Genomic DNA, 9,530 nt, shown 5'->3' on the forward strand with positions numbered 1-9,530 from the left:
GGGGGTAGCCAGGAGGGAGGGACTGCATGATCCCCTCCTGCCTCTCCCACAGGCTGTGATGGAGTCAGAGCTGAAGTTTGATACGGATAACGATGGGCTCATCGAAAATGGTGGCTTTGCTGACCAGACATACGATGCGTGGGTGGTAAATGGAGCCAGGTGAGCAAGAGAGGCAAGCAGGGGTTGGAGATGGGGAGTGTGGGGTGGGGAGGTAGCTCAGAGCTGGGACTGTGGTCCCGATCTCTTGTGGGAGCTCTGTGCAACCCTTGGGGTCTCCCAAGTTGCCGACAGTGCTCTCCTTTTGCTCCGGCAGTGCGTACTGCGGCGGGCTGTGGCTGGGAGCTGTCTGCATGATGTGCAAGATGGCAGAGGTGCTCGGGGATGCTGAAATCCAGCAGAAGTACACGGACATCCTGAGCAAGGGCAAGGAAGCATTTGAGAGGATGCTCTGGAACGGTGGGTGCTTGCCCGTGGGGAACCATGCTCAGCTGGCCATGTGTCTCTTGGGAGGGGGACGGCTCCTCCTTGGGTCACGGACCCTTGCAGGGGATGGGCGAAGCAGGGGAGATGCCATCCCTCCAAGGGGAGGAGAAGGAGCAGGTACCAGGGAGGGAACAGAAAAGGTATGGTGGTTTCGGAAAGGAAAGAGAGGAGAGCCTTCTGGAAAAAGCTGCCATGCTCCTGCCTCACAGGATGGAGTGTAAGGACAGCACACGTGAGCCAAAGTCCTAAACTATGGATTTAAAACTGTTTCCTGCCTTTTTTCCAGGAAAATACTACAACTATGACAGTAGTGGGAGCGACACCTCCAGCAGCATTATGTCAGACCAGTGTGCTGGGCAGTGGTTTCTCGGGGCTTGTGGTCTGGACCAGGGGGAGTTTGAGGTAAGAGAAGAGGCAGAGTGGGGTGGGATGGGACCTGCGCCTGCAGGAGAGCAGCAGGGCTGGCACGTGGCATGGGTTAAGCGTTAGGGGCTGCTGCGGGGGCTCCAGCCCACTCCCCTGCAGCACTGCATGCTCGGGTGGAGGCTGTTGGGCAACCTGCCTTAAACCAAAATCTGCTCATGGAGAGGCCCATGCAGCAGGGGTGTGTAACCATGGTCAGCTCTGGCACACTTGGAGGAAGGTCCCACTGGAGTTTGCTCTCAGCAAGGCGCTATTTGTTTAAAAACAGTATAAAAAAGTGTGTGAAACTTTCCACATGTTATTTCCTGCCCAGTTTAAAGTCCTAAATGAATATCCGAGGGAACTAAAGCTTATTTGGGGCCCTAAAGTCTGTTGCTCTTCAGTTGCAAGAGAAGAATTGGCTGAAGACTCCTCTTGTCTGATGGGATGGTAAGAGCAGCTGCTGGTGGTGCAATACCTGGAACAGAGCTGGGAAGTGGAGAGCCGTCGTATTTTTGATTATTTATGACGCGTAGACAGTTGTCAGACCAAAGCTCTCTGTGGTGGTGATGGACAGGCAAATGCTTTGGGTGACTGAAAGAAGGAATAACTCTTGGCTGTGTGAGGGTGATGGACCGTTTCACTGTCTGTTGGTACCAGAGGGGAGCTTCAAGTGAGCTGGGAGCAGCTTGTGCTGAACGCTGTGGGATTTAATGAGAAATGGGAGCTTGGTTGTGCCCTCCTGCTTTTATCCCAGTGTGGGTCCCTAGAGCGTGGGGACTGGGGCTGTGCCCGGGGCTCCAGGCAGGATCTGGCCCAGACCTCATGCAGTAATACCCAAACATCCCTTTTGGGGGAAACAGTAAACCTGGTGCAGTCCAAAAATGTCACTTGCCTTTCTATAGCCTTGGACTTTTGTTGCTGAAGGTGGCACTCTTCTCTGCTGGCTGATGAGCTGTGAGTTCACTGGAGATGGGACGGGTGAACTTCCCTCTTCTGTTACTACGACCATCGAGGTTTTTTTCCATGTATTTTGAGCCCTTGCCTGGCTTGCAGTGCTCCTGTTTGTAACCTCGTTAACGCACTCCTGCTGTGTGCACAGGTCAGTAATGAAATACAAAGTAGGAAAAGCCTGTGACCCCAGTCCTGAAGAAACTGTGCCCCAAAACCTTCTGCCAGAGACAGCTGCTTCACACCACCCTTCTGCTGACTCCTGCTCCCTAACAGCGCTTGGGCTTATTTCCAGAGCCACACCAGGAAAAATGACTGTGTCGGATGCTTGGCTTTAGTGTAGATTAAAGGGATCTGGTGCCTTTCCTTTGAGTCTACCAAAGCTGTCTGGTTGGGCTGCCCAGTCTACCTTGGCAAGCTCCTGTCTGGTGTCATCACACCTCCTGTTTCCCCTGGCTCTGGTGGCACCAGACTAGCAAGAAAGGTCTGGCATGTCCCCGGGCTGTGCTGATGAGCCGGGAGCTGCCTGGCTCTTCCCTTTCTTGCAAGTAGATGTCATGGTTGCTCCGTGACATCGCTCCTGATCTTAGTCACCCTGCGAAGTTCTTGTTATGGCTTTCTCACCATTGGGTAGGCGTGGGGTGGAGACAAGCCAGCCCTCCCCTTGCAACATCACTGAGCCTTGAGCTTTGCTTTTCTCACCGAGGCAGTGACCTCCACTGCACTGACACTTCCTAGTTTTATTGCCAATAATGAAAGCAGTGCAAAAGCTTTCTTTACTTTCAGCTGCGCACAGAGGCTTTTCATCTTAATGCAGTCCTTGCTGTGTTGCTGCTCCACTGCTTTTTTTTGGCTGGCAGGTGTTTTCATGCTCAGGTGGGGTTGGTTGGGGTTTTTTTTGGTTTGTGGACTTTTTTCTTTTTTGGCAAGAGCTTACTCAGTGTGATACTTCAGTCTGTTCTCGTAACTGTTTTGGAGCTTACTCAGTGTGATACTTCAGTCTGTTCTCGTAACTGTTTTGAGCTCTTGGCCTTAGTTTGTTCAACAATGTTTTTTTCCCTTATCGGAGGGGAAAGGTTTTTACTTCCTCCTGATAATCTCCTGAAATGGCTGTTTATCCAGCAAGCACTATTGACCTTCTGTGAGTCTTTAACTTTCACTGGGGATAAAAGTTTCAAGTCTCTCCTACCAGACGCAGAAAGCCATCAGGAATCTCGTGCATCTCAGTCTGACCTCTTCATCCCCAGGCTGCTCCTTCTCTCACCTGAAACCCCCCCGTGGTCCAGGCCACAAACTCTTGCATCACGACCCGATTACAAAATTGGAAGGATTAAAGTCCTTTTGAAATCACTCAAAACTAAGCCCTGTTCTTGTTTTTCCCCTAAACTGGAGCTGAATCTTTCTTTTTTTTTTTTTTTTTGTTTCTCCAAGATTCCCAGCATTTGCCCAAACAAACCTACTGGTATCCACAACATTCACTTTGCAGCTGCAAGATGCATTCTGATGTCATCAGACCGGCTTTGCCATGATCTTTCCCTTTGGCAGGAAGATACCTCCAGCCTCACTGATCCCAGACCATCCTTTGGCCACTTCTGGCCAGTGTCCCATCTCTTGTAGGCATTGCAATGGCTTTTGTAGCTGGTGCAGATGGGCTGGGAGAACAGCACTGCGGTTTTACCAGGAGAAAGTCTGGTAAACAACCTCAAATAGTTGTTAGCCTGAGAAACGAGCAGTGGTGAACATAAACCAAGATGAGGATGGTGTGGTTGGCCAGGTCTCCAAAGCAGACTCCCAAGAGATGTGGGGGGGTTTGGTGGCCAGTGACTGAAGGTGAGAGGCTGTTTATGGAGATGCACTACTTGGATGAGCTATCAGTCTCCCTAGGAGAGAGGTGGAATGAAGTTCAACGTCTCTTCTGTTGAGCAACTACCTTTTTTTTTTTTTTTTTTTTCTTTCTTCCTTGCCTTCGGGGGAAAGAGGCTTTGTCACTTCCTCCTGTTATTTTCCCAGCGAGCAGTGTTGATCTCTTTCTAATGGAAAACTTAACCCTGCTCCCTGGAGACCTAGCCTGAGGGGTCTGCATGAGCACTGAGCCCAAAGCCCTTTCTCTCTCTACGCAGGTCTTCCCTAAGAGTCATGTTGTCAGCGCGCTCAAGACCATCTTTGAGAAGAACGTCATGAGCTTTGCTGGTGGCACCATGGGAGCGGTGAATGGCATGAGACCTGATGGGGTGCCTGACACATCCAGCGTGCAGTCAAATGAGGTGTGGATTGGCGTGGTCTACGCCTTGGCTGCCACCATGATCCAGGAGGTGAGTAGTGATGCTGCACGCCTCAGCACATGCCATTTCCTTCCACTCCATGGATGGGCTGATGATCATCTTCCTTCTGCTGCAGGGGCTGGTGGAGGAAGGCTTTCATACGGCGGAGGGCTGCTACCGGACGGTTTGGGAACGGCTGGGCATGGCTTTCCAGACACCGGAGGCCTATCGGGAGAAGAAAGTCTACCGCTCGCTGGCTTACATGCGGCCCCTCAGCATCTGGAGCATGCAGCTGGCCCTGGAGCGCAGAGCTGGCCAGGCACCCCCACCCACGCAGCTCCCCCAGGTCCCCATCCATCCTTGAGCCTGGTGGCACTGAGCAGGGCAGCAGGTGCACCAGGGGGCTGGTGGGGTCTCAGCTTGGCAGGCAGGGACCCTTCCCTCTCCTCTTCGATAATACTCACATTGCTGTTTTCCTTCCCTACCTCCACTACATGCCCTTCACCTCAGGGGGCTTCCAGCCACCGATGCTGAGCACGAGGAGGGAGGAGAGGTGCGGGTGCTGTCTCCTCAGAGAGGAGAGGGGTGGGATGAGAAGGCGCTGCTGGAGCCTGTGCCTCCCCTTCCCCATCGCTCAGGGCTCTGACAGCCTGCAGGACCCCCAGCCATCCTCCACCGAAGCTGGTACCTTGCCCAGGAGCACAGGAGACCTCTCTCCTGCAGTGAGCAGGCTGGGTAAGGTGGGAGCTGGCCTGCAGGGCAAAAAAAAAAAAAAAAATGTGTGGGTGTATGTGTGTGTGAGGACATTGGACTAGTGCACACAGGCACATGGATGCTGTAGTTGTCCCTCCGTTGTGTGACACTGCAAATACAGACTGGCTCTGCCCAAGGCACCAGCCCCAGCAGAGCCTGTGGCAGATACAATCCCCAGGGGAGCCCCGGCTCCCCCGCCGGTGACAATCGGAGCCCAGGCAGCAGGTCCTGGTCTGGTACCGTGGCACCCCTCCCTGCTGGCACTGGGGGCAGGCAGCTGAGCACGTTTTAAAGGATGAATCATTTTAAGTTCTTAATAAATTTGTCTGGCTGTCTCTCCTTCTTCTTGCGTATCTTCTCTGCCATGGGGGCAAGCTGCAAGAGGGAGGCCCCTCTTGCTGTCCCTTTTCTTCCTGGGCTGGGGATGCAGGGGGGCAAGCCCTAATTGCAGCCTGGCTCTTGTGGGGTTTTGCTAACAGGAGCAAAATGTGGGGAGCACATCTAGGGGAGATGTGGTGACAGGGGAGACTTGCCCCTTGCTCTCTCCTCTCCTGCCTGCAAGGCAGGGGAAGGCAAGGAGCCTAGCATTCCTCCTGAAAATGCTTCTATGGGGAGCCGGGTGCCCCAGGGCTGGCCCTTGATGGAATCCTGTCCCCTCCTGCCCAGGGCTGGGCACCTTGGTTCCTTTTCCTCCTTTCTCTGCCAGCGCAGCATTTGAAGACCGGTTTCAAGGGGGTAGAGGGGGGGTCTTGCCCCCAGGTTTGGCTACAAGGTCTTTCTGCGCACTTCAGAGCTTTTTGCTCTAAAGCCTTCCCTTAATCCTTAAGTGGTGTGAGGGCTGGGGTGGGAAGCAGCCTGTCTTCCCACCCGTGACCATCCCCCCCCAAACCCTTGCCTGCCATGGGAGCTGGTGCAGGCAGGGCATCGCCGCCGTAGCCTGCTGCTGCCAGCGGGTGATGAACAGCCTTTTGTTTGCTCTCCGGGGGAGCGTTCCTGCATCCGCCTGGGCAGAGGAATAATGTTATCCGGGAAGGGCAGGTTGTCCCGGATGCAGCCCCCCCAAGCTGGCCGGTGTTGTCCTGCCTTGGCAGAGCCCACAGCCGATGGAGAGGGACGAAGGTGCTCTCCCTTAGGCTCACCGTGGCAAGGCTGGAGGGGGACGGGCGTGCCAGGACACCGGCACGGTTCACCTGGGCTGCCCGCCTCCATTTGTCTTGTGTTGGCAGTGACTGGGGATGGTGACATCCCGATCCAGCTGGCAAGGGACAAAAGCAGGTACCGAAGCCAGCACAGCTTCTGATCAGGCTTGGTTTTATTGCTGCGACCCATCAGCATCGCTCCTTAACCCCAGGCGATAGGCTGCCCACAGACTTACTTTCAAAGGTTGGGGCATTCAGTCTGTATCAAGGGATATATCTGCTCTTTCCTCCTCTTTTGTCTGTACCACCTCAATAAAACTTGTATCTGATAGATTCAGCTTTCAGCAACTTCTGCACTGGGATGGCTGCGGGCTGGGACGACAATCCTTGGTTACAGATACGATTTTGTCTAACATTTGCCTGTACTAGTGTTTTCACAGCTGATTCAATCCCAGCTTGAGCAGCAAGTTTAATTATTCATTAACCCTTTCTTCTTATTACTCATTAACCCTTTCTTGACCCCTGACATACATAGGTTTAAACCACAGCCCTGCTGAGTTTTAACTTCTTCAGCACTTTCTGCTTTGGACTTCTTCCCTGCCCGCCCATTCCCCCTTGCCCGCTCCCTGCTGCGCCGGGGCTCAGGCATGGCATCGCAGGAATTAGCCGCAGTAATGATTGCCAGCCCTGAGCCGCTTCGCTGGCTGCCCTTTGGAAGGTGCAAACCCCGTGGAGATACCCCAGCTCTTGTCTTGTTTTATTTTTGACTTGGCTGAGACTGGTTAAGAAATCTACCTCCCTGAGCACTGAGCTGATCCCTGCACCTACAAGATACGCCACTGGTGTAGGGATTGTTAAATACAGGAAAAATAAAGGCTATGGGCAGATAGCACCAATATTGTTTGTGTGATGCTAAAATAAACCTACAGCTGTAAATGAGCTGAGGGTTGCTATCAGCAGCAGTGCCAGCATGGAGATGTTGTGTTGCCCATCCCCATACCCACCGGTGGCCACGGGGTCCCTGCGGGAGCTCCCTGAATCCAGGTGATGGCAAGGAGGTGATGGTAAGGCGATGATGGCAAGGTGGTGATGGTGAGGTGGTGATGGCGAGGGTGGGATGGCTGCCCCTCCTGCCCCCTGCAACCTTCCCAGACCAACTGTGCTCATTATCATGCACCTTGGCCACACTCCAGGCAGTGCCTGCCTGCCGAAAAAACTGCCAAAGCAAACAGCAGCTGTGTGAGAAAACACCTTGTTGTGCAGATAATTTCTAAACCAGAGGGAAGCAAACACTGGGGCAGGAATTTCCCGAGGGCAGCCAGCTCTCTGGCTTGGGGAGCTCTTGCGGGCAGGGGTGCGAGAGGGATGTGGGGCTCCTGCAGAGAGGAGAGGGGGGTGTTGAGGTGCCAGCAGCAGAAATGCAATGCTCCCCAGCTTAGGTAGCGATAAATTTTACTCTCAGAGAGAAACTGGCACTCAAATGTGAGATTAAAGGGAAAGCAAAATTTGGGAAGTATTTCTGAGATGTTGCAAAAAGTTGCCTTGTCTCCATTTTAAGAAAAGGAGCATTTTCTGGTGAATAGGGCTCCATCAGCTCTTGCTGTGATGACTGGCTGAATTAAAACACACATATTTTAGGAGACTGCCTTGGAAATCGTTGAGGAATGGTGAGAATATCTGGTGTGAACTAAGCCACTTCAGCCTCCCCAGCCAGCAACAACTATAACATAAAGGGAATTATATAAATACATACTTAATGTTATTTAAGAATCCCTGTGTAAATACAATTTTTGTCAACATTAAGACAAAATGTGACGTCCAAGATATGCGGGGAATGTTTGTTTTCCATAAACAAAACAATTTCCTTCCAACAAAAGCCACTTTGTAAAAACAGCGGTAAACCTGCACACCAGCCCCGGGCAAGAGGAGACCCAGTGCTTTGTAGCCTGATCTGCAGCTGCTTCAGTACCGGGGGGCGGAATAAAGCAAAGCCCCCGAAAGGAGCCAGGTGCTGGGTGGGTTTGCATAAGGATGCCTGGTGAGGAGGTGCAGAGTGAGGCCTCGTGCTGTGGCTGATCCTGCGGTGCATTGGGGTTGAGGCTGCTTGGCACCCCTATGCACCACGGCACGGTACTGGCATGGCAAATGGGAGGCAGAAGGGACAACAGCCCCCAAGAGGGGTTTTTGTTGGCTAAGCATCCGTCCTGGCAGTCACTGACCTGCGGGAGCCAGGGCCTCCTCGTGAGGTGCCAGGGAAATGTGAGCAAGGAGGGACAGTTTCAGCAGGCACTTCTAGGAATATCTGCCTGCAACCACCCTCTCTAACGGATGGGAACGGCAAATTTGGAAACACCCAGATTGCACAATGCCCTGGCTGGAGCTGCCACCCGCAGCCCTGGCAGCAATAAAAAGGCGAGAGAGGAGATGCATCGGCAGAGCCCTGCGAGAAGCACATCCCTGGGTACGCCAGCGGTCTGCCTGCTGCAGAGATGGTGCAAGTGACTCCCTTCCTCCTGATGCTCAGCCTGGCCCTGGTGGCTCCCAGTCTCTCTGCAGGAAAGGTAGGGGCAGGGCTGGGATGCATGGGGCAGGCTGGGCAGGGGGGCTGCGGGGGTGCCCGCTCCTGCCCCCCTGCCCGGACCCAGGCTGTGCTGCAGCACCAACGCTGAGTCCCCTCTGCTCCAGTGCGTGCTGACCGGGAGCTGGGTCAACGACCTGGGCTCTAACATGACCATCGGGGCTGTGAACGGAAAAGGCAACTTCGTCGGCACCTACCACACGGCTGTGACTGCCACCACGAATGACATCCAGGAGTCGCCGCTGCACGGGTCCCAGAACGTTACGAACCAGAAGAGCCAGCCCACCTTCGGCTTCACCGTCAACTGGAGCTTTTCAGGTGCTTCTCCTTTCTCAGCCTCCCTGTGGCGTCCCCAGCCCTCCCTTGCCCCCCCTGTGATGTCCTTGATGCTCTTCAGCCCTCCCCTGCAGTGTCCTTGATGATCCCATGCTTCCCCCTGTGGTGTCCCCAGTGCTCTCCCATGCTCTGTGGTGTCCCTGATGCTCCCCCATCCTCAACCCCAGAGCTCCTTGGCTGGTGTCACCTCCCAGTCCCAGGGCACAGAGGATGCGCTGGGGGCTGAAGCCCACTGCTGTCTGCATCTCCATGAGAGACCCCCAGCCCTCGGACCCCTCCTGCCTGCTTTCCCCATCACTGCTGTCCCCAGAGGGCAGGGACAGCACGGGTCTACCGTCCCCTGCGCTGGGGCAGGCTGCAGGGCCACGGCTCAGCACTGATGTGCCGCCCCGGCCATGCTCACCCCCACCTTCTGTCCCGTCCCCACAGACTCTATCACTGTCTTCACGGGACAGTGCTTCATGGACGAAAATGGAAAGGAGGTTTTGAAGACCATGTGGCTCCTGAGGTCATATGTAGACAACATCAAGAACGACTGGAAAGCCACCAGGTGAGCCTCCTGTCCCTGCCCCACTCGGGTCCCCTGCGCATCCCCGGGGGGTCGGGGCTCTCCCACCCCGCAGTGCT

The 9,530-nt window shown here is 54.3% G+C and overlaps 2 protein-coding genes across 2 annotated transcripts in view; both read left to right on the forward strand.

Annotated features, from left to right (window-relative positions):
* Nucleotides 1-4,461, forward strand: part of GBA2 (glucosidase, beta (bile acid) 2) — a gene marked incomplete at its 5' end in the record, with an annotated part of 8,659 nt that extends 4,198 nt beyond the window's left edge. Inside the window, 5 exons of the mRNA XM_009585089.1 lie at nucleotides 53-159; nucleotides 314-456; nucleotides 770-885; nucleotides 3,957-4,148; nucleotides 4,234-4,461. Of these exons, the coding sequence (XP_009583384.1) occupies nucleotides 53-159; nucleotides 314-456; nucleotides 770-885; nucleotides 3,957-4,148; nucleotides 4,234-4,461 (786 nt within the window). The remainder of the gene's footprint in view (nucleotides 1-52; nucleotides 160-313; nucleotides 457-769; nucleotides 886-3,956; nucleotides 4,149-4,233) is intronic.
* Nucleotides 4,462-8,478: 4,017 nt separating this feature from the next.
* Nucleotides 8,479-9,457, forward strand: LOC104082104 (avidin-like). Its single transcript, XM_009585088.1, has 3 exons — nucleotides 8,479-8,550; nucleotides 8,675-8,885; nucleotides 9,333-9,457. The coding sequence occupies exons 1-3, from the start codon at nucleotides 8,479-8,481 to the stop codon at nucleotides 9,455-9,457; spliced, it is 408 nt and encodes a 135-aa protein (XP_009583383.1).
* Nucleotides 9,458-9,530: the final 73 nt, after the last annotated feature.

The sequence above is a fragment of the Fulmarus glacialis genome, unplaced genomic scaffold (assembly GCF_000690835.1).
Source record: "Fulmarus glacialis isolate BGI_N327 unplaced genomic scaffold, ASM69083v1 scaffold18379, whole genome shotgun sequence".
Lineage (NCBI taxonomy): Eukaryota > Metazoa > Chordata > Aves > Procellariiformes > Procellariidae > Fulmarus > Fulmarus glacialis.